Below are 24,422 nucleotides of genomic sequence, written 5' to 3'. Positions count from 1 at the left end.
AGCTATATCTGCTCAGATTGCACACTGTCTATGTGAACCGATAACATAAGAACATAAGAAAAGCCATGCTGGATCAGACCAAGGCCCATCAAGTCTAGCAGTCAGTTTACACAGTGGTCAACCTGGTACCTCAAGGAAGCCCACAAACAAGACTGCAGCAGCATCCTGCCTGTGTTTCACAACACCTAATATAACAAGCACGCTCCTCTGATACGGTAGAGAATAGGTATGCATCATTACTAGTATTCATTTTTACTAGTAGCCATGGATAGCCCTATCCTCCATGAACATGTCCACTCCCCTCTTAAAGCCTTCCAAGTTGGCAGCCATTACCACATCCTGGCACAGGGAGTTCTACAATTTAACTATGCATTGTGTGAAGACTTCCTTTTATCTGTTTTGAATCTCTCACCCTCCAGCTTCAGCAGATGCCTCCACATTCAGGTATTATGAGAGAGGGAGAAAAGCTTCTCTGTTGCTACTCTCTCCGTATCATGCATAATTTTATAGACCTCTATCAAATCTCTCCTTAACCACCTTCTTTCTAAGCTAAACAGCTCTGAGTGTTTTAAGAGCTCCTCATAGGGAAGTTGCTCTAGCCCCTGATCTCTGATTTCAAGGACAAGTATGATATGTGAAAGTATGCTTCATTGCAGTAAAAGCTATTATTATTATCTCTTCCCTCAGCTAAATTCTCCAACAAAATAATTTCACTCTACTTAATTTTTACTGCTATTCAGTATGCAATCCAAACCAAAATAGACAGATTGTAAAAACTATTACTCTAGCTACTTTTTCTTCAGAAAATGCATTAAATCTGGGGCTACAACACAAAGAACATCTTGACACTTTAAACACATTACAAAGTCAGTGTTATGTAGTGTTAAGACTGTCAGTTTCATAGAGCAGCCATGTTGGTCTGCAGTAGAACAGCTAGATTCAAGGCCCAGAGCACCTTAGAGACCAACAAGACTTTGGAGGGTATGAGCTTTTGGGGAGCTTTGACTCTCGAAAGCTCATACCCCAAAAAATCTTGTTGGCCTTTAAGGTGCTACTGGGCTCGAATCTAGCTGTCAGACTGGGACTGGAAGAGACCGTGGTTCATATCCCCATTCTGCAATAATGCTCACTGGGGTGTCTCCCTCAGTGTAACCTAATTGAAAGGTTGTTGTGAATAAAATGGAAGAAACATGTTCATTGCCCTGAGCAACCTGGAAAAATGTGGAATAAAAATCTTAGTACAAAAAAAAAAAAGTATGGCAATGCACAGCACAGGGTTGTCAACAGGCCTGGAGAAAAATGTCTTGTCCCTTTAATAAAAATTTAAATGTGTAGAAATGGACAACTGAAGTTTTTCTCCAAATGACGATAAACAAAAATCACCTAACAATGTCCCGTTGAGCCCATTAAAGGAACAGGACAATTTTCTCCACGCAGTTGGCAATCCTAGCTGGGCGTAAACTGAGTCTAATCCATTGACTAGATCCTTCAAAACTGTCATCTTAACTGAAGGGTACAATGCCGCCTATGGTTAATGACTGGTTAGTACAGCGGAGAAAAGTGGAACCTCTCACTTTTAGGCCAAGCTGTTCTCACCTCCAGAAAGTGGAACCAGCCTCTGAGCACAATGTGTGTCAATCCCAAGATAAACTAACATGTCAACTGGATTCTGGCTGCTGTCCCTTCTGTCAACATATTATCTGGCACACACTAGAGAAATTTCCTCTTTAAAGTACCCAATTCATCCCATTCTTTTCATTTTGTGGCAAAAAGATTCATCCACAGGACTTTCACTCATCCTCTGATGAGATGACATAGACTCTCATCATCTCAACTCAGCTAAAGTCATGGCCACTGCGGTAACGAATGGAGAAGGCATAAACGAGGTCTTCCCACACATGCACTGAAGTCAGAGTGCAATAATAGAGCTGGAACTAGTCAATGCTGTGTTATGTATTAAGGCCTAGTTCATACGAGATGGCAAAGCCCTGAGGTGGTAGAACGAATAGCACTACTTCAGACTGCAGGTGCTAGATTCCAGATTTTACCATTCTTTCCCAAAAAGTCCATGGGAACTGAAAGCTATCAAAGCAGAGAGAGAAGTCGTGTCCACTCTCTTTGCTTGCTGTGCTGGTTTTCTGTTTGCAGAGAAATTTTAACACAGCTAAGTACTCGAACATTTGATCCTCCAGGATCTCCCATCTGAAGTAGCGCAAACAATTTTGCAATCTCAGGCCTGTCTTCTAATTGCCACCTCATTCCCCACATATATGTGTGAACCAGGGCTAGGTTTGTCCCCTGCGTGTGTGAGAAGGAATGTGCATCAGTGTATTTCTCGCATTTGTTCTGCATGCCTCACTCTAGCCCTGCTTAAAAGCCACCTCATGCAGGGTGGGGGTCATGGGAAGTGCAAGCCTTATCTCAGACACTGACTTAGATAAGCAAGGTAGCCTGCAGGTGCAAAATCACTTCAGTTGGGCCCAGCCCTACCTAGTATAATGAGTTGGCCCGGGTAGGATCAATAAATCAGTGTAGTGTTTGGTAGAAGTTTGCCAATGTCTTTTAGTTTCTTTGGGGTGTGGTGTTTCTTAGAAACTACAGAACATTACGACAGAGACAAAGGAGTTTTGTTTTTGAACCTTATCTTGCATGCATCACATTTGAATTTTATCCTCTTTCATAATCACTTTCCGATGCCTGATAAAACCAGTGCTTTAACCTTTGTAACTGAATTACCCAACAAATTATCTGTGTCACCCTTCTTTTGAGAGCGAGGGAGAGAGAGAGAGAGCGTGAGGGACAGAGAGAGAGAAGCCAAAGCCCATTCAAGCTGATAAGGCTCGCACAAGCTGTCCCTCCCAGCAAACAGTAGTAAAGTGTCTTGGAGCAAATGACCAGACACTAACAATGCATTCCTAAGGAGAGTTACTCCAGTCTAAGCCCATTCATTTCAATGGGCTTAGACTTCCTTAGGAATGCCCTGTCAATGTAGGAAGTTGTGATTTCTTGCTTTAACTCTTTCATGAATTCACTGACTGTTCTAAGCTTTTGTGGGCCATAAGCAAGACATTACAGCTGGACTACATCCCCCAAAGCCTCCTCTGACCCAATGCCTTTTTTTGGCAGCTGATGCTTCTTACTACAGAGCTCATTTGGAGCTCATTTCTGTCCCTTTCACCACTGTTGGAAGAATGACAGAAGAGGGAATCCCAGGTCAAGAGGCCCCCACTAGGAGAAGGGGCTGGCAGCAGTGGAAGAAAACAGATAGGAAGAGGAGGAGGAGCTGCTGGGTGCTCAGTGCTGCCACAAAGGGAGTATTGTACATCTTCTTCAGTCCACTGGGGGCATCACTCTGAGAGCCTACTGATAGACTATGTCTCCCCCAGAGATAGGCCAGGGTCAGGTGTGTGTATGTGTGTGTGGGGTGCTCTGCAATTCTCATTACCAATTCGGATTGGGGCCACAGTGCATGGAATCAGGGAGCTTAGGCTCCCTCCCTCCACCATTCTGCCAACCTGATATGGCCCAGCAGGGAGCTTCACTTTGCCCATTTGGGGGTTACATCTGTACTGATGAGCTACAACAGGGGTCTCCAACAATTAACTTGTACACTGTTGGTAGCTTGCCACCTGCTGCAGAATAGCTCATGTATCCCCTCGAAAACCATGGGGAACAGAAATCACAAAAAGATCTGCTGTAGGCTTTTTTTTTTTAAGTTTTTTTTCAAATGATAGTCCTGTGCTGCTTAGCTGATGGCTTCATTTCTGGGGTGCATCCTAGTCCATGTTCTGTTTCTAGCTCCAAAGAAAGCATGGTAACATGCTGGGAGGGCGGGCAGGCAGGCAAGTAGCTCAGGACATTACTCAGATTTCATTAAGAAAAAAGAAAAAAAGAAAAAACTACACATCATGTTTCCATAACAGGACAAGTACAGTCTGCTCTTGGGGCTCTTTTGGTTGGGCAAACAACACAGGGGGAAGTCTAAGCCCCCTCTCTCCACACAGCATGGTCCTTATCCAGATCAGGGCCATGGGCACTGTGAAACACAGAACTTCAGAATACACCTCTCTACCAGAGCCGGGGAAATCTCCAGGAAATAGATAACATGTTCTTAGGTACAGATAAGTTAGCCAAAGGAACAAGTTTTTATGTATCACTTTATCTGTTTATATTTGGAAAAGGAGAAAGCGCAGCTCCCTCTCCCCTGTCCTGTGAACCCCTCCAACTGGAATTTTGTTACCTACAGTATTCACAGGCCCAGATTTTGTCAGTGGTGGGCTACCTGCCACATTCCACCATACTGATCATTTCATTAAAATAGCTGGAATCAATTAGCCTTCCTTAAAGTTGTCTTTTGAAGAACATAAAGAAAAACTTACCCATTTCCTCGGTCGGCCTCTTGGTCGTTTTTCCCCAGTGGCTCCTGCTTTCTGTGAAGAGAAAGAGATGTAATATAGTGCCAAAATATTTGGAGCTGCAGTATATTGCATTATTAGGCAATGCTGGTGGTTTTGTTCATTAGTACATATTTCCTAAAACACTGTTCATTTTATTTATCTATTGATTATATGGGAGACACCAAGAGAATACCTTTGTTATCTCTCTTTCTCATTTCTCCCTTTTGGAGCAATGCTGCTCCCATCCTTTCATAAAACAGACTGAGAACCTCTTTGTTTAAGGAAGGAAACTGTTTTTTAAAAAACGATAGACTATTCACTTGTGTTCGCCTTGCGTCTAGACTGTTGATAAGAATTTATGAAAAACAAATCAACATACTTGACAGACACTATCCCTTGGACATATCTGTTTAAAGAACATAAGTCTTTGTTTTGTGGGCCAAAACAAACTCAAAATATTAGCAATGACAGTGTATACAAAAAGATGGGGGCTGTAGGAAAATCAGACAACAAAAAGTCACTCCTTAACTTGGATACAGTCTACTCAGTGCTTTGGGAATGCATACTCAAACAATTTAATGCATATGAATTTGGCCCATACAACACCCATCCCCGTTCATACTTTTTTGTTTATTGCTGATACTAATTCACATTCAGAACTCCAATTCTCATTTTATAAGCAGTAATAGATTAAATCTATAATTAGAAATGTGTGAACTTGTAAGCCCTTAAAAATAGGTGATTTCTCATGAGTCTTCGCAGAACCATCAGCATTTACATCCATAAGTAAATGTCATACTTGGTGCAAATCAGCTATAAACAGAACCCTGTCCTATGCATTCTTATTTAGAAGCAAGCCACTCTGATTTCAATCTGCCCCATTCCCCCAGTAGTATGCGTAAGACTGCAACCTTAGTACTTAGGCAGCGCTTCCCCAATATCAATATGACTTACAAAAACTTAATATTCTTATACACATGTGGTTATAACAAGATAGGGCTATGTGAAGGTCAGTCACTAGTGTAAGGACATAAAATGAGTTTCTAGGTGAACAAGATCTGAATTTTGTGTGTGAAGCTCATGCTTCTAATTATCATTGTTTAACAAACATACTTTACATTGTTCCTGCTTAAAAGTGAGGTTCTACATGTGAGGACAAAAAGAGGTAAATTGGACCAAAACTTTCCCCAGCTTGCTTGCAAGTAGAATTCAACAAGTGAGGGACCCACAAAGACTTGTGGGGTGCATTTCATTTCCCCTTCCCCACTATTTCCTCTTTCCCTTCCTTCCCTGAACATCAGCATAGCCTCTCCCCTTCTCTGCTTCCTCCTTTCCTTCCCACCCACAAGCCAGTTTACCTTTATCTGCCCCCCTGTATTCAGCTTTTCCTTCTTCCCTCCCCAGGCAGACTTTCCCTGAGAAAACTCTGGCCCAAAGTATACAGTGCTAGCTGAGCTAGGGCCATTTGTGCAATGGGGAACCTGCAAGGACTTGTGGGGGATACCTCATTTCCCCCTGTATTCCCCTCCCCACACTGTTTCCTATCTCCCTCCTGGTAAACCCATATCCTCAACTTTCCTTGCTTCCTTGTCTGCTTCTCACACACCAACCAATGTATGATTTATCTGTCTCCCTATCTTCAGCTATATTTATTATTTATTTTCTTCATTTATATCCTGCCTTTCTCCATAATGGGGAACCAAAGCAGCTCACACCATTCTTCTCTCTTCCATTTTATCCTCACAACAACCCTGTGAAGTTGTCTGTGACTGGCCCTAGGTCATACAACAAGCACTGCAGCAGAGTGGAGATTCAAACCTGGATCTCCCAGATCTACACCATCCTGACTTTATGAGGAGGCTGCTGTTGATCAGTAGCCAAGCCTGAGTGAGTCATTTAGTCATGTGGTAGCAAGTTGCCTGGTGGTTGCTGCCTGATTCATAGGGTCCCACCCTTTTCTCCTGCCTTTTCCTGACAGAAGCCAAGACTTGAAGGCTGGCAATACTGTTGTGCTTGCCTAGCAATAGCCACTGAGCACATCTGTTTCTTAAAGGTACAGGTGCTTATGGGGTTTAACCCCTCCAGTATTGTTGGGGTTTTTTTTGTTTGGGGGGGTTTGTTTGTTTGTTTGTATTTCAGATTTGTCTGCAAATCTGGGGCTCATCTCAGGTGTACAGAAAGATCTGTGGTGTCTGTTCATGGCCACAATCTCCAGATTTAAGTATCCACAGGTGGCACCACATTGAGAATTACATATATTGATAAGCAAAATGTTCAAAATTCAAAACAAAAATTAACAATATAAAAACATGTTTAGACTTGTTCACTCAATCACAATCCATTGGTTTTAATTTTGTTTCTATTTGGTTTCTGGCTTTTTTCTTTTTTGGCATTCTGCAGTTTTGTTTTCAAGCTTTTCTCCATAACTGGGAGATTTAGAAATTTCCTTTTACCCCCTTTACAGCTGCGATTATCACAGTTTTATCATACATCTCATAATTGTAAGCTTTAAGAAATCCTTTCTAATCCCAGTAGTGCCTATACACTGTAATTAATAGTATGTGCATGTGTTTTCGTTTTTCCTTTGGGAATCTATCATCTTAATGTATCCATTACTTATTGGCAAATCCCTCTACATGGCTATGCCATGTAAAGGGAATTCCATTAAGAGCCAAGAAAATACTGCTGCCAGTTTCTACACCCCTGGAAACTATAAATGTAGCTAAATATCTTCAACACATCACCAAAAAAATGTGTGAAAATATAAAATTCACACTAGTGAAGGGCAAAATTATCACTTCAAACTTGTTAAAAAGCATACTTCCTCTTTAATCATTTATACCAGCACTGAGTGTAAGATGAAACTTTCTAAGGACAACATTTGTTAAAGACGCTGTGTGGCTGCCTACACAAGCAAATAGATCTGTAATTGAGTTCCACTCTGAGTTACAGTGGAGATTTCTTCAAACACAGCAGCCATCATTTCATAGTAGTTTTAACTTAAGACACTGTATTCAATCATACAGGCACATTTACTTCTTTATGAAAGTGACTTCTGATGATCTTAAATAATGATAAGGCTAATAATTCAAGTATCCTGATTATTTCTTACAATTTTATACCATCATCACTCTTTTGCAAACAACTTAACGAAAACCCAAATGTGCAAAAGGAATTCTCAAATGTATCAAAGGAACTCAGTTATAATAATCAGGATGACTTGGGCATTACTCCCAAGATTCAAGACAACATTAAAGTAATGTTTTTACTTATCTTCAGCATTCCTTTATGCATACCTAATTCTACTCATTTTTGCAGAGCCAGCTCTGCAAGTCACTGCACAAATCCAAAGCTTCATCCCTGTATCCTCTGCCCCATCACTTTTGAGATTTTTGTGAATTTTCTATTAATACCACATTGCATTTCCCTTCTAAAGTGGCAATGCTAATGTTAAAATATGGAGAAATTCATGGTAGGAATTGATGCCTAATAGACAGGTAGTTTTGCCCTATCTAACCGGTTCTATGGGGAGCAATTATAACAAATTGTAGAAGGAGGATAAGTGACCATAAGGTTATTTCTTTTACTTTTTTTGGACTTCCCTGTGAAGAGAATGAAGCAGAAGAGTGAGGAAGGTGGGACAGGAAGAACAGAAGGTGAGAGTGGTTTGGGGAAAGAGAAGAGAAAGAATGTGATCTCGCTCATTGCCCTGATCCACGAGCGCACAGCAGTTCTTGGCATTATTCAATTTGTATAACATAGTATCAAAACTATCACACAACAGAACACCACAAAGCCACAAAATACAACTATATTTCTCTGAGGATGAGAAGTTTTTCCTACAATGATATAAACGGATTCTGAGCTTGTTTAAAAGTTATCTTCAGGATTGTGCCCTCAGCTTATTTAAAATATATTTTTGTCAGATGCAAGTACAGCAGATCTAAAAACACATTTACCTACTAAAAGAGGAATGGGATCTTCCTAAAAACAATAGTCATGCTATTTGAAAGGTTGTGGCTCAATGGCCATGCACTTGCTTTGTATGCATAAAGTCCCAGGTTCAGTCTACAGCAATCTACAGGATATCAGGTGGCAGGTGTTGGGACTTTTCTCTCTCCCTGGAGAGCTGCTGCGAGTCAGAATAGACAATACTGATCTAAAATGGACAAATGGTCTTATTCGCTGTAAGGTAACTTCATATCATCTCCACCTAATATCACAAGATGCTATAGACAAAACAGACAACAGGTGCTAAAAAACTGACTACCGTGGGCTTTAAAAAAATTGTGCTAAAAGGAGAAACATTTACAAATTCTATTAAAGCACAAATGATAGAAGTTGCTAGGTCTTTTACCAGCTTAGCCAAGTTTATCAGATGTAGCTACTCCTGGAGAAAGCTGAACTAGGCACTGTTGAACGTGCACTGGTAACATCCAAATTGGACTGCCTTTCAAGACAGCTCAGAAATTTCAGTGGGTATAAAATGCAGCATTTAGAGCCCTGCTTGGTTCACTGCAAGGAACATATTAAACTACTGGCTTTTTCAACTTTAGTGGCTCCCAGTCTGTTTCCAGGCCCATTTCAAAGTGGTTTTGAAGTCCTAAACAGTACCTAAAAGGCTGTTTCCACCTATATCAACCTACCCAAGTGCTAAGATAGATGGATAAGTCTTTCCTGTGTCAATCTGCATTGTCTGAGGTTAGGTTAACAAGAACTCACATGAGACCTTACTGTGTTGCCTTCCCTAAGGGGGTGAGACTTCTGGAGACTTTATTTAGGCCTTCCAGTACAGATTAAACCCTTATTATAATCCAGGCAGGTATACAACCTACCTGTAGCTTAATTGGTTGTGGCTCTTTGTTGCTAATTTTCAGGGGCTGTGGTGTTTTTAGCTGTCAGGCTTGGAGGATTCCTTAAATGGTTTTATGATTTTATGAAATGTTAATCATCTTAGGTGCCTTGACTGGAGACAGAAAGCAACATATAAGTTCCAAGTAAACAGTACAACCAGAGATCTATGAACAGAGTTCATTTAGCATCTGGAATTATTCTTTTTGTGTGTTGTTGTTTTTTAAACATAATGCTGGTTGGGAAGGATAGTACTAGTACATAGGAAACAAAAGACATGACTAATTACTAGTGGTGTATTGAAAGCTCCTCTTGGACTGTTTAACTTTAAAAGGAGATAAACACAGAAATCGCCACAGTTTTGCTTCCTGGAAGAAAAAATGGCTACCAAAATTTATATTTTTTTCCATCAGTTACAGTAACATTATGGCTACAATGAGGGATTGTTCCAGACAGAACAAACATCTCAAAGATAACAAGGAAAGCTCTTTCAAGGCAAGACAGGAGTTACAATAGGTCTTGACACTTCTCATAGTGTTTTTTTTAATATAGATGGCAAATGTTCATACCTGTAACACATACCACCACATGAATGCCCTATTAATACCCTTGCTAGTGGCTGCTCATCCTGCTACTGTATATGGAAAAGCCCACCTCTGTTATCAACAGCACAGGTGCAACCACCAGGAGAATTAAGAGTGCTAACAGTGCAACTTCAATGGACTTAGAAGACTGAAACTCTGCTTAGGATCACACTACTTTGTCCCTCTCAAATAGCCAAACCTTTCCTGCTCAAAATTCAAGTGAAAAGCTTCAGCTAAATTCCATCTCTTCACAACCACAAATCTTCACCTATTCCTGGCTCGTTGGGTATGTTTCCTTACTATGACCCAGCTTTAAACCATAAAAAGGAAAACTGCCACTTACCCAACCTCTAACTTACTTAAAATTGCCAGTATTCCCTGGAGAAAATAAAAATATGGTACCATCTCACCAGGGGAAGGCGGCATGGGATAGCTCAATTTTGTCAGATCTCAGGGTCAGCACTTGGAATTGAGACCACCAAGGAAGACTTTGCAGAGGAAGGCAATGGCAACCCATCTCTGCTTCTCACTTGCCTCAAAAGCCCCTTGCTGTGGTCACTATAACTCAGTTGCAACTTGGACATCACTTATACTCTTCTTAAGATTAAAAATGGTAATTCTGTTTAAGACTGCACTGTTAGATAAAGTATCTTTTGAAGAAACTGAAGAAGCTCCATCAGTCAAATATGAAGTCACTTATATATGTGGCTCATTTCTTTCTTGTACGATGACTTAACAAATTCTTTTTTATAAGATATACCACTAGTTCATTGTGTCAAATACTGGCATTAGACTAGCAATACATGGTCAACATGTATCATGCGTCTGAACTAATCCCCAACATTCTACAAATCATTCTCTGAACACTGGGCTTTCTTAAGTATATATACTTAAACAGACCACTCCATTGCCTCTCCAAGAGTAAGGCAAGAGTAAGGCAATCAGCAAATTGTTTTTGGTTGTGATCAATCTCGGCATGTGGCCTGACATAACGATTTTACATATGATACACTTTTCTGAAATAGCAGAAAGTCCAAATGGAAATAATGTTTTTAGACACAAACAGCAATGGACATCCATCTGAATGATTATAATTGTCATATAACATTTTAGAAAAAGAGGTAGCCTGAGTAACTTCTGTGGTTTAGCATCTGAAGAAAATGGCTGTCCTAATTTATATTCCTTATACAGGAACAGTTCCAAAAGCCATCAGGCATAGTTGAATATGCTAGAACAAACAGTGATGAGAATCTTGAAAAATATGTTGCTTCCATGTAGACAGACAGAACATGCAAAGCATGTGTATTTTTGTGATTTCAGATCCATTCATAATTTTTACAATCAATAAAATCACTGGAACATGACCAGTAGTATCCCTCAGGAACAGATTTGTTCACCATTGTTCTTTATCATCAGTGTGCATCCTTTGGTTGAGATCACATGGAGCACTGAAGTTGACTGTTACCAATATGCGGGTGATACCCAATTAGACATCTTTTTATCTCGGCTACCAGAAGCTGCGGTCTTAGTGCTAAACCAATACTTGGAAGCAGTGGCCAAGTGGTTAAGGGAAACAAGCTGAAAGTGAATCCAAGATAGCCAGAGATTATGCTGATAGGGAAGGCCGATTGTACAAAGTTACCATCAATACAAATTGATGATGTGATGGCCCGCTTTTCTGATTCAGTAAGTCACAGGAAGCAATGTTGTTCTTAAAAAAGTAAATTGGGGAAGTGTTCTGTTATCTATATTGTGTACCAACTGGCTCCCTATCTTGATTGTGCTGACCTTACCACTCTGATCCATGCCACTGTAACCTCATGGCTAGATCATTGTAATGCATTAGACATGGGGCTACCCCTGAAAAGTGTTTGGAAGTTTCAGCTGGTATAGAATGCTGCTGCTAGATGACTGACTGGTTTATGCCAGTATGATCATATAACACTGGTGCTTTTTATTTATTTATTTTTATTTATTTATTCTAATTTCTAGCCCACTCTACCCCAGCCAAGGCCACTCAGAGCTGCTTACAGTGTTAACACATGAATGCAAACATCAGTCAAATGCATTAATACAATTTACAATTAAAACCATAAATCATAATTCTAAAATCCAGTTGGCACATACATTTGTGCACATAGGGCAGGCTGGAGGAGAATTGTCAGGGCCTCCAATCAATAAATTAAATCAATTGAAGGAAAAAGGGGGGCCAGCTACAATGGAAACCGTTACTGCCCTCAACCATAGGCCTAGCAGAACATTCCAGTTTTACAGGCCCTTTGACAGCTTCACTAGTTTCCTATTTGTTTCTGGGCATAATTCAAGGTGCTGATTGTTACCTTTAAAACTCTTCATAGCCTGGGACCTGTATACTTAATGGACCACCTTTCCCTTTATGATCTTAAATGTCATTAGGTGCCTCACATCTGATGGTTTCCTCTATTTAAAAACATTAGAAAGGCCATACTGGATCAGACCAAGGTCCAGCAAGTCCAGCAGTCTGTTCACACAGTGGCCAACCAGGTGCCTCTAGGAAGCCCTGGTTCCTAGACCATTCTCCTCTGGCCTGGCTGCCATCCTGTGTGCACAAATTATGAGCCAACTAGATTTTTAGGAGGACCATTCAGCTACAGCCTGGGGTGCTCTTTTTCAGTGGCTGTGCTCACGCTTTGGAACAGCCTACCAGATATATTATGGAAAGTTCCTACACTATCTTCCTTCCATAAAAGCATAAAGTGGAATTATTGCTATACACCTTTAATGGAAATAACTAATGAAGGTCTCTGGCAGTTAGTAGTGACAGTGCTTTAGTTTTAATTTAATGTATTGTATGTGTTTAACTATCTTTTTCAATTGTGCATGTTTATATTTTATAAGCCGCTTTGGGCATCATGAAAAGGTGGGATATAAATATTTAAATACTTAACATAATTGTTTTGCTTTCTACAAGCATGCAACCGCATGAAATTGTTGTGAAACTCACACCATTTACCCCACTCTTATTGTATCACAACTCAATCGATTCAATAGCTTTACAGTTGCATAGCTGATATTATTTCATTTATTTAAGCATCTTACATGATTCTCCTCTCAGTTTTCATTATGAACTTTGCACATGAAGCAATCGCACAACTTGTATACCATGTGTCAAATTTTTCAGGAATGTGCTTAACACTATATTGTATATCTGTCAGTATGGTCAAAGCAAATGGTGCAAGTCAATTGCAAAGACGAACTGAAGATTAACATTATAGAAGTGCCAGTTATCAAGCAGAAACAGAACAGCTATCTCCTTCTAAAGAAGGGTTTGTTACGACAAGATCAAATGTGGAGGTATTATAAGACTGTAGAAAGTAAAGCCTGTAGCTGCCAATGTCAACAGAGCATTTACTGTGATATTCTCCATTACTGGGGGGAGAGGGAAATCACTGTTTTAAACAAGCGGACACCAAGTTCTGAGAAGATCAATCCCTGTTAAATCTGCCACTCTGTGTTTCAACAATTGACCCCAAAGAAGGGGGTTGGATTCTGTTTTTCAAAGTATGAATAAATGGTGGTCTACATCTTGACAAAAAAAAATTGGCTCTAAGAGTCCCATCCAAATTTCAGGAGCCAGACTCATTTTTCAGTGTTTCATTTTAATGATGAATTTTTCTAACAATTGCTAACACAAAGAAGAAGAATGTGCTGTCAAGTTGCAACAGACTCATGGCAACCGGGCATGAGATGGCTTGCCATTGCCTTCTTTCATGTAGCAACTCCAGTCTTCCCATCCAAGTACTGACTGTGGCCAACCCTGCTTAGCTCCCAAGCCCTGACAAGCTTGGACCAAACGGGGCTAATTAGGCTGCTTGCTACCACAAAATCTAATCATAATACCTTCATAGTTTTTTATAATTTTATTAAAGCTATGACAAAACTGTTGTAGTATATAAATAAATAGAGGGGTGACCCAGGTTGTCACCATCACATCAAGCGCTAACCCTAGCCTAATTTATCACCAGTTTCCTCATAATTCCATTATTGCTTCAAATAGCTCCATTTAATTGAATATTCGAGTCAGTATAAAAAAGTAACAGGTTCAGAAATAAATAAATCCACAACCGCTTAATTTTAAATTAAATTTGCATATAAACAAGCAATGACAAGAACTTTATAAACATCTGTTTTTATGTTATACAACAAAATCTTCTGATGCAAAATTATAAATAAGCTTTAGGGTGGATCGAGGCATGTCCCATGACCCCAAATATAGCCTTTTTGGTGACACCAGTGAAAAACTGGCAGGCTCCAATCTTTGTGCTTCCACTGAGAACTGCCAAGAGATGCTACAAAAAAGTCACAGCTGAAAATACTAAATGCCACCATTAAATTTCTAGACACCATGGTAGCTTGGGACACAGATGAAGCCTGTACTTAAGAATTAAGCTTCTTCCATAAAGTCTGATTCTGGCTACTGTGAGTGATACTGTATGCAGATTGAGAAAATACAACAATATTTCAAAGATGAAAACATGTTGTCTAGGTTTTTTCCATTATTGGGCTACTAATCTATTTCACTTACACTTCTGAAGTGGGCTGAATTTGATGTAGCAAGTCTTTATGATTTGAATGGGATTAACTTCAGCCCAACCATACTGGCCAAGTGTACCTGTTCTTTCCAAATAATCAGTTGTCTGTATAATTTTACAAAGGACAAAGAATGTGAACTTGAATCCCTGTAAACAGAACAGTGATTTGGACATTTCATTTCAGAAATCTGGGAACAAAGGTGCCTTTTATTTTTTTAAAAAGCCAGATATTTTAAAGAGATTTTCAAGCAATAGGCTCAGAGACATAAATTTCAGACTGCTCTGATACTCAAGTTCATAGGATTTTTTTCTTTGTTTGGTGTCTCTTACATAGGCTTAACATTTTTTTTTAAAGTCATGTTTGTAGCTTATAAATCCATCTGGGGTTTGTATAGGGTTCTTTTTTATTAGCCCAGTACATGGAAGCTGAGTAACAGACATGAAACAAGCTGCTTAGTTGGTCCTGCTGCATTCTGTATGCATTGTCAAGTTTCACACTGCTAATTTCCTAACAAGCTCAGTTTGTTTTCAAATGCCCCCAGGCTAGCTTTCTAAGTCCAAACATAAGCTGTGCAAGTAAAAAAAAAAAAAAAAAAAAAAGATCAATATGCACCAGGAAATTTTAAATACACACTACAATCCCCATCCCAGGACAATCCCAACAGATTTAATGGTCTTTGCTTCTAAATTATAACCAAACAAGATCCAGCTACTTGTGTGCATATTTTAAAATTCTCTGCCAGTAGTGTAATAATTTGTAATTATGATGTATAAAGTTTTCAAAAGAACACCTGACCAATTAATCATGAGTGCCTTCTTAGATCTCCTCTGTGAATTCTAGTGGTGCACGCTTATCTTGCACATTGTGAGCATAAATACATTTCAATTAGTTTGCTTTGAAAAAAGAGGCCACCCATTATATTCTAAGAATTCCAACAGTTTTTCACCACATGTAGAGCTGTCACATTTATGAGTAAAACGGCCCTACTAGCAGCTAACAAATACTGCTTTGGAAGCTGGAAATAAATCATATAGAAATTTTACATTGATTTAATAAACACACCTCAGAAATTACAACTACTACTGATTATTTTCAAAAGTCAGTATTTTTTCCACCAATATCCCCCCACCAAAACAAACAAACACACAAACCTGAACCTGTAAAAGAATTAGCAAATCTATCCTATTAATTCAAATTACAATTAGGGTGTGATATTGCAGCATCCAGTGAAGATTTTGCTTTGGCATCACCCAAAGAATTCTTACAGGAATTCTTACAGGAATTCTTTATGGTTTACTCATAGGGCCTCACCCACAAACAAGATTTTTTCATTGATCACAATTCAAGAGTAGATGAACTTGCTTCCATACAGACAGATCTGTTCTCTCTACTCAAATTAATGGGACAACAATGTAAAAATCCATGTGTTCATCCAAGCACACACAGATCCCTGGAATCATATCAGTTACTTGAAGTTGCTTCCATGTCTACATATTTAAGAGCTGCCATTTAAAAAAAAAGTGGTAATAATAATTATAATATGTATACTAAAAGAAACTTCTTGAGTATGGGCATTTGGAGTGAGAGATTATTTAGCTGTGGAAAACTTACTCCACAATTATCTACAGGAGACACATGAAATTTCTTGCATGGATTCCACTGAAATGAATGGGTCTCATACAATAGTACAGCTGCTTTATAAAAATGCACTTTTGTACAACTACCATTCATTTGAATGGGAAAACCATAAAGGGGCACCTTGTGGATTTCTTCCCAGTGGAGCACCCTTTATTACCTAGAATAGAAAGAATTTTACTATGAATTCAATATACAAGTCAATTGGTTCTTGTAGGTTATCCGGGCTGTGTAACCGTGGTCTTGGTATTTTCTTTCCTGACGTTTCGCCAGCAGCTGTGGCAGGCATCTTCAGAGGAGTAACACTGAAGGACAGTGTCTCTTCAGTGTTACTCCTCTAAAGATGCCTGCCACAGCTGCTGGCGAAATGTCAGGAAAGAAAATACCAAGACCACGGTTACACAGCCTGGATAACCTACAAGAACCAATGAACTCTGACCGTGAAAGCCTTCGACAATATACAAGTCAATCATTTTTTTAAAAAAATCATGGTTTCAATAATAAAGATCTTGGCCATTAATCAAAGTTATTATGAATTATGGTGTGAAACATTTGTCTCAATGACTGTAGATATTTGGTGATCTCTGAAACTTCACGCCATGCACTAAACTAATTAGAGTATCTTTCCACAGCCATCACCAACATTATGTTTAAAAAACATGGAAATGTGTATTAATTAATACTTCTGCATATCCTTATCATACTTGCTGTTCAAGTAAGTCCCACTGAAATGAATTAGTTCTAGTTCCCAATAAACATGGTGAGGTTCACACTAGAAGTGTGTACATTGCTTAAATATGTACATATGTAAATATTTTTGCTCCCAATATACTTTAAATGCCTATTACAAAGACTACCCCCAGAAATTATTTTTGCTTGACCACTTAAATATTCAACATAGTGAAGGCTAGTATGGTATTCTTAAAAAGGGTTAGGTTTTATATCTTGTTTCAAATGTGTCTTTAAAGCTACATGAAGAAATTAGAGAGTGCTGCAGTGAAGACATATCACCTAGTTGAATGAAGACATGTTTTTGACATCAGTTATACAAAAGGAGAGATTTTAAAAAGGCTTCCTACATTTGTATTCAACAGCCAGAAAAGAAAAGGGGTGCAAAACCAGTCAGCCCCTAAATATTATTTTATTATAAGTTGATATGGTCATTTAATTTAAACAGAATAGGACCAATTCCCACAGACCAAAGAATCCTACTGAAAATGAATTATCATTATAAGAGCCATAATCATCTTTCAAGAAGTATCCCAACATAGAACTTATAATGACTAATAGAAGCAGTAGAATATATATCAGCACCAAAACTTCTAGACTTGGAAAGAGCTTGTTTTCGACACAGTACTTATATATATGAAGAGTGCTGGTGCTAGCTACTATGTAACTTGTCTATAAAAACATGCCTCCTGTATTTGTTTACTTCAAAAACTACACATAATTGTCTCTTAAGGCCACAAGTATTTTTCTTGTAAAAATCGTATTAGCCTTGTATTATGTCTCATTTGTATACTTAAATAAAACAACTTTCTCACACACACCAGTTTAACCTGAAAGTTTAACAAAACAAAAATGGGGAGAGAAAAAAAGATTTACATCATTGTAAATTAGTCCTTACCCACTGTCAATATTCAAATTGCAATGATGGTTCAAAAGAACTTTTTTTAAGGCATCCTTTAAACTAGTCACTCAATACTCAAGGCAGGCTGGAACAGTAATTTCTAATCACTTTTGAAAAATATACGTTTTTAAAAGCATTCTATTTTTAATCACTACATCATTGACTAAGAACACATTCAACAAAACACCCGTCTCCAAAAGACAGTCTGGGTACAAGATACATAAGCTTGTAGGAGCTGTATTATTAAACATTAATTTCACAGTGCTGAAGCTTTGTTTCTTCCAGAGCACACAATCCAGAATGCAAAACTGCTTAAAGCTATATATATAAAATGGTGTTTCTTTCACAAAAAGGTAGGATAACTGCCCTCACATGTCCAGGATACTCCTACAGCAATCTTGCATGAAATATTATTAAAATGCACAACCCCCTGCAGTTCAAAGGTTAAATAAGTGAAATCCTTTGGATAGTGGCTGATGAGTGGATGGTAATGTAAGCAAACGCCCTGCTCTGAAGGAAGCTCACCTTTTGAGCTGCTTTTGAGGGACTCTTGTTTTTGCTCCCTTTGGGTCTTCCCCTTGGTCTTTTAGGAGATGGTTCTCCAGCGGGTTCCTAAAGACAGGGGGGGAAAAACATGCTATTGTGGCAAAGATCCCAAGAACACACTATAGCACTTAACATCCACAAACCCCATCTGTGTCAATGAGTGACCCATATTTAGTAATGAAAGAAAATAAAGTGACTTAAAAATAACCTTTGAGGGTGTCCATTCACTAAAATGGCCCTTCACTACACCCTAGGCCAAGTTTGCACATTCTGACATCTGGGAAGCATCTTTCCAAGCAGGTTTATTACACAAGGCTGGTTTTTTGCAATTCTAATTATTCATGATTCTTCATTGTTAACTGAAAAGCATCCATTTACTTTGCATTTGTAATCATATAAGAGATTAAACAGAAATTGAAATTTTGATAAAGTGGAAAGTCCCCTCCTCATGTTACAAAAAGGAATTTTGCCATGGTCTGTTGTTTTCCTTTTACTTCCATTTTGTCTAACCTAATGGAATTTTATATATCTTGTGTGGGTGGGGAGGGTGTAGTCTATAGCATATCCTGGCAAGATGAAAAACAATATAAAAGGTGTCTGGGATTCAAATCCTTTTGACTGTACAAGAGGATTGTTTTAGCCAAAACAAAAACCCTCCACATGACTTCTCTGTTTGATAGTAAATAAAAAAGTTATTTAAATGGATAGGATTAAGTTTTCAGATTTCAAGTATTTATTCAGTGATATGTACTAAAAGGAGAAAGAATTCCATATCCAGTTCCAAATCCTGAACATTTCATTGGGATTACAGGATGTGGAGGGACTAATTAAATGCTATTTGTTAATTTCAAGGAGTTTTAAAATTCTCCAAATTGCTAAACTCTTTTGGGGTGGGCAGGAAACATAATTTACATAACTTCTTTACTACAGCAACAATGTTGTATACTGATTGGGAAGGGACACACAGTTTCTGTGCAGTCCCTTGAAACCCCATTGTCCAGTTAAACAGGACACCCTCTTTCTTTCTTCCTTTCTTGTACAGGCGGAGTAGGGAAAGATTATTTGAAGAAAGAAACGCTGAGATCGCGATAGCTCAACAAAGGTAATGCAGCAGAGAGGCGGGAGACTTCAAAACTCCGCAGTTTTCCAAAGGTATTTGATGGCCATGTCGGCTGGGGAAACGGGGGGGGGGGGCGAGGACTCAGTCGGTGCTCACCCTCCCCTCGACCTAAAGCGTCAGGGTGTTTTGCATTTCAGGATTCAGATCGGTTTGGTGATCATCTGATTTGTTCTGAAGGAAGTGGTTTGACGCTAATGAATGAAGTGAACTTTTTTTAAAGCCCCCGGTAGTCAGTTTTAAATGCATTTAGTAGGCAGTCCTCACTACCGATCGCTACTTCCGAGGAAATGGAATCATTGCCGAAAACACACACACACAAAAAAGCCTTCCAGTCTGCAGTTTACCCAGGCAGGCTCTGTCGCGCTGCAATTGCAAACTTAATTGGTTGCATCCGCAGACAAAAAAAAAAAACCCTCATCGCTCCAAGGGAGGAGAGGAGTCGAGGAATCCCTGGTACCCCCGCTGGTCTGTATACTTCGAAGAAGTACAAAGCATTTCTGGATCTCACACAGCCATGTGAAGAGAGAGAAAGAGCCAGGATCCCGTCAGATCTAATGACCGGCGAATAAACGCCGCTCAATTGTGGTAGCAGGGAAATGCTAAGGGGAGGGGTCTGTCCATTCTCGCAGCCCCCACACCAAGAGTCACTCATTCCCCCCAAAGTACACCAGGTTTCCCGAGAAAGGGTCCCCAGTTGTGCCAGATGCAAGGCAGGCGTGCAGCCGACAATGGAGAGCCCTTTGTAGTACGGGCGACTGGGGAGTTTGTTTGGAACCCCCGGCCCCGAATCAGTATGGGGGGGGGGGGACACACACGGAGAAGCAACAGTAAGCAGCGAGGTCGAGCAGGATAGCAGGCGGCGGCAGCCTCTGGGAGATCAGCCCCCCACACCCGCGCGAGATTGAGATATAGCAAAGGACAGCCCCGTTCTTTCTTTCACGCACACATTGCAAATCTCGAGCTACCCCAGCGAGTGCCGGTTGGAGGGGTCGGAGGCGGTTCGCCGTTCCAGCGTGAAATACCCCTTTCCCCCGGGCAACACAATAGCGGGAGGCCAGGAGAAGTTTGCGCCTTTTAGGAAAGAAAGAAACAAACGGGCGCCCACCCACCACCCACCCGCTGTTCCCCCCGTCTGCCAAGAGGGATTCCCCGCTCAGATCTTCTCCCCCCTGCCCGCCCGCCCGCGCGCGCCTACAGTACCATCCGCAGCTAGGCTGTGGTCAGCCCCCGCCGCCACCACAACCCCAGCCCCCGCCACCACACGCCTGCATCTGCCCCCAGCCACGCCGCCCCTGCCCGGCTCCGCGCCGGGTTTGCCAGACAAAACCAGAGCGTGCACGTGCGCGCGGCTCCGTCTGTGCCCCGAGCTTTCCTTGTTACTGACTTGGGGCTGCTTCCTGGGTCTCCCTCGCCCCCTCTTCGGCGGGGTGGCAGGTTCCTCCTGGGCGGCCGTGGAAGAAGTCGAGGGCTGGCCGGCTCCTTCCCCTCGTGCGCTCATCGTGGCCGCTCGCCGAGACTCGCTCGCGCCTTTCCGCAGCCGCGCTCGCCCCCCTCTCCCCTCCCCTCCCCTCGGCCAGGCACCTCGGAAGAGGCGGCGGCGGGGCGCTGTTGGGAGAGGCGGTCTCGTTCCCTCGCGGCCCCCCGGCCAGCAGCGCCACCAGCACCACCGCACCGGACGTCCTGGTGCTGCCAGAAGGAGAACAGAAAGAGAGGAGGCGGCGGCGAGGAGGGTAGTGGTGGCTGGGGATGGGGGCCTACGCCGCTGCTAGAGGAGGAGGCGGCGGCGGCGAGCTCCTCTTTTTACAGTTTAGCACCACCAGGATGGGAGACGGAGCAATTGACCGGGGGGGGGGAGGAATGATGGGGAAAGGGGGGTGCTCTGGAAAGGCGAGGAGAGAGCAGGAGGGCCGGGTGGGCGGCAGGCGCTCTTCTTCTGCGGAGGGGTGGGGAGCGCGCGCGCGCTCGGCAGCCTCGCGGTGGGCTCGGCGAGGCTGGTTGAAGACGAGGCGCGCTGAATAGGAGGCGACGAGCCCGCGGGTCTTTCAGGCGCGCCGAGGAGACCGGGGTCTCAGCAGCAGCAGCAGCAGCAGCAGCAAGAGAGGTTTGGGGGAGGGGGTTAAAAAACCAATTAAAGCGGAGAGGCTGAAGGGACGGCGTTTCCCGCCAGCCCTGCGAGCCGACTTGAATGAGCTGCCCGCTGCCGGGGCTGGGAAATAGTAGGAGACTCCTGCCCACAGTTTCAACTACAATAAGTTTAAGGGGGGGAGGGGGACACCTTTACCAGTGGGTGGGAAAAAATGGGAGGGCGTTTGGCGAATGAGGGGGGGGGAGGCCACCTCGAGGAGGAGGAGGAGGAGGCAGGGCGGGAAGCCCCTCAGCAGTCGGGGGCTGGCCTTGAACCAAATAGGAGGTCAGAAACGCGGGGGGGGGGGGGGAGCGCGTGCCACCAGGAAGGCCGAGGGCTGGTCACGTGGCCGCGCGTTGTTTGTGCCCGGCGCCGGTGCGGCAGCGAGGACTAGTACCTGTCAAAGCTGGGGTACCGGGGGATGTTTCAGAGTCGGCCGTCGGAAACTCCAGTGTGGGGATATTCTCAAACGCAGGAAAGCCATTTTTGTTAAAACAGCACTCCAATGGCACTTCGTGTGTGAAGTGCCCTCAAGTCACAACAGATTTATGGGGACTCCATAGGGTTTTCAAGGCACCAGACTCACAGAGGTGGTTTGCCATTACCTTTCTCTGCCCTGCCTTGGTAGTCTCCCATCCAAATATTAACCCGGCTTAGCTTCCGAGGTCTGATGAGATCAGGCTAGCCCGGGCCATCCAGGTTAGGGCAATGGCCCTTTAGAGACTAACCAGCTAACAAAATGTATTCCTGAGTCAGACCTCACTTCATCAAATGCATGAAGTTGTACGGCTATAAGTTGATGAAGTTCATGCATCTGAAGAAGTGAGCCTTGACTGAAGAAGGTTTATGCTAGAGTAAATTTGGTTAGTCTCTGAAGTGCCAAAGGACTCTTGTTTCCAGTCCAGCAGTATGAAAAGTCAGCAAGGTGACTGTCAAAAAGATTTCCTGTGAGAATATTCTTTCCTCTACACCCCATGTCCTCATAGAATTACAGTTTGCTGGCATTTTCTGCTTGGTAAACTATCACTTTAATTTAGGATTTTAAAAAATGGATGCCTATAGTTCTTTCTGACTGGCAACCTGAATCCTTTTTAGGTAACAACTTTTTTCAGCAGGCGTTCAAAGAATTGGCTGGTTTATTCAAATTGATATGCAAAGTGTAGCCTCTCCATCACTTCTGGGACTAGTTTTCCCATTAGGGTCACCTAGTCACAGTGCTGCAAAGACAAAAGTCACTAGGGGCAGAATCTAAGATTCTGGACCTAGCAAAAATATGTCAAATCTGCTCCTTTTCTTCCTTGCCCCTGAATAGTGTGTGATTCTTAATTTCAATCATTTCTACCCAATTCTTCTGTACCCTTTTTGTGACTTCTCTAGCCCATTAGAATTTCCAACATTGACATGCAGGTAGGAGATTCTGATAGGCAGAATGTTCCATCTATCAAACCAGCACCCCATCACATTTGGTACCTGTGTTTATTCCATTTAGTAATTACTACCTGAGCTCTGTAGTATAGTCCAGACTCAGATGAAAAAACAAAACAAAAACAAACATCCCTGGGATTTATTTACATATTACATATTTCCTACTCTTCCTTTAGGAAGCTCAATACAGTTTCCCATCCAACCACTGATTATATTTAGCCTGCTTAACTATTAACAATGTAACAGCATCATGTTTCCTAGAAGTCTCTGAAGATTTATGCTTTATTTTTCCACACAGATTTACTGAAGTGGAAAGGTGAATGCTTCATTAGTAGCAAGTTTATCAATGGTTTGAAGCCACAAAAAGAAAAACACACCAATAAAAAGGAATCTTTATTGACAAGACATCAGTAAATTTACATAGGACGTGTGGGCCTAAGATACACAGGTCAGATAAAATAATCCACAACTACTATACAACAGTAATTCTGTTGCTATCAATATCCACAGAAACACATTCCAGTGCTGCCCCCTTTTACACCAATCACACAAAAAAGTTTACTGTCCCGTAAACTAACAAGTCACTTCTGTAGGTGTCAGTTACAGAAGGACTGTGTTTCCATTAGGAACAGAACTATAGCATTATCTCTCGCACCCCTCCTTCTGTGGCATCAGAGTGACACAGTTGACATAGAATGAACAGACAAGACTTTTGTGTTCAAAATGTTCTCAGGAAGTTATACCCGTTTAGAATTAATACTTTCCCCCTCACACCATGTCAAATAAGGAATATGTTCTGGTCATATACTCTTTAGAACAAGGAGATTACACAAATCAGAACTATTTACTTCTATGCTGTCACCTTACAAATGCTGTTTTTTCCATTAGAAAGGGGTCACTTAAATCCATTATGCTTTTGTGTGAAATTATATCTTTTTGGCAGCCAGTACGGGGAGGGTAAATATAGTGACTACAGGAGGAAATCTCTGACTAGGATAGCCCAGGCTAGCCTAATCTCATCAGACCTCGGAAGCTAAGCAAAGTTGGCCCTGACTAGTATTTGGATGGGAGACCTTCAAGGAATATCAAGGTCGTGATGCGGAGGCAGGCAATAGCAAACCACCTCTGAACGTCTCTTACCTTGAAAACCCTATGAAGCTGTCATAAGTCATCTGTGACTTGATGGCACTTTCCACCACCACCACACAGTAGGAAAGACTGAGCACACTTGTCAGCTGTGGAACCCTTGACACAACTGTGTGTTTATCAAAATAAACAATACTTTAATTTCCCCACTACAAGTGTTCTTTGGGTGTAAAAAAACAAGTTGCCCAGTATCTGATTCTCTTTCTCCTTGTTAGCCTTGTCTTGTCCACACACTACATACTACTGAAATCCAGTTCCAAGTATCTGCAAGAAAAGGGCACAGGGCTTCAGGTTCTCCTACTAAGCATGCTCACTTGCACATACCCAGTAGCCTTTAGTATGCAAATCTGATGGACATTAGTTATAGCCACATGTCTAAGAGGAAACATTT

At 41.5% G+C, this 24,422-nt stretch overlaps 1 protein-coding gene across 3 annotated transcripts in view; it reads right to left on the bottom strand.

Annotated features, from left to right (window-relative positions):
• HMGA2 (high mobility group AT-hook 2) overlaps positions 1-20,847 on the bottom strand; it is a 152,514-nt gene extending 131,667 nt beyond the window's left edge. For 2 of the 3 annotated variants that reach the window (XM_056847535.1, XM_056847534.1), the window contains exons 1-3: positions 20,720-20,847; positions 18,195-18,281; positions 4,380-4,430 (exon numbers count right to left, since the gene is read on the bottom strand). In XM_056847535.1, coding sequence (XP_056703513.1) covers positions 4,380-4,430; positions 18,195-18,281; positions 20,720-20,833 — 252 coding nt within the window. In that variant the 5' untranslated portion in view covers positions 20,834-20,847. The remainder of the gene's footprint in view (positions 1-4,379; positions 4,431-18,194; positions 18,282-20,719) is intronic. The other variant, XM_056847536.1, reaches the window with a different exon arrangement.
• Between the last annotated feature and the right edge of the window lie 3,575 nt (positions 20,848-24,422).

This window comes from Euleptes europaea, chromosome 3 (assembly GCF_029931775.1).
Source record: "Euleptes europaea isolate rEulEur1 chromosome 3, rEulEur1.hap1, whole genome shotgun sequence".
Classification (NCBI taxonomy): Eukaryota; Metazoa; Chordata; class Lepidosauria; order Squamata; family Sphaerodactylidae; genus Euleptes; species Euleptes europaea.
Note: the sequence above shows the minus strand (reverse complement) of the source record. Positions and strands in the feature narration are given on the sequence as shown.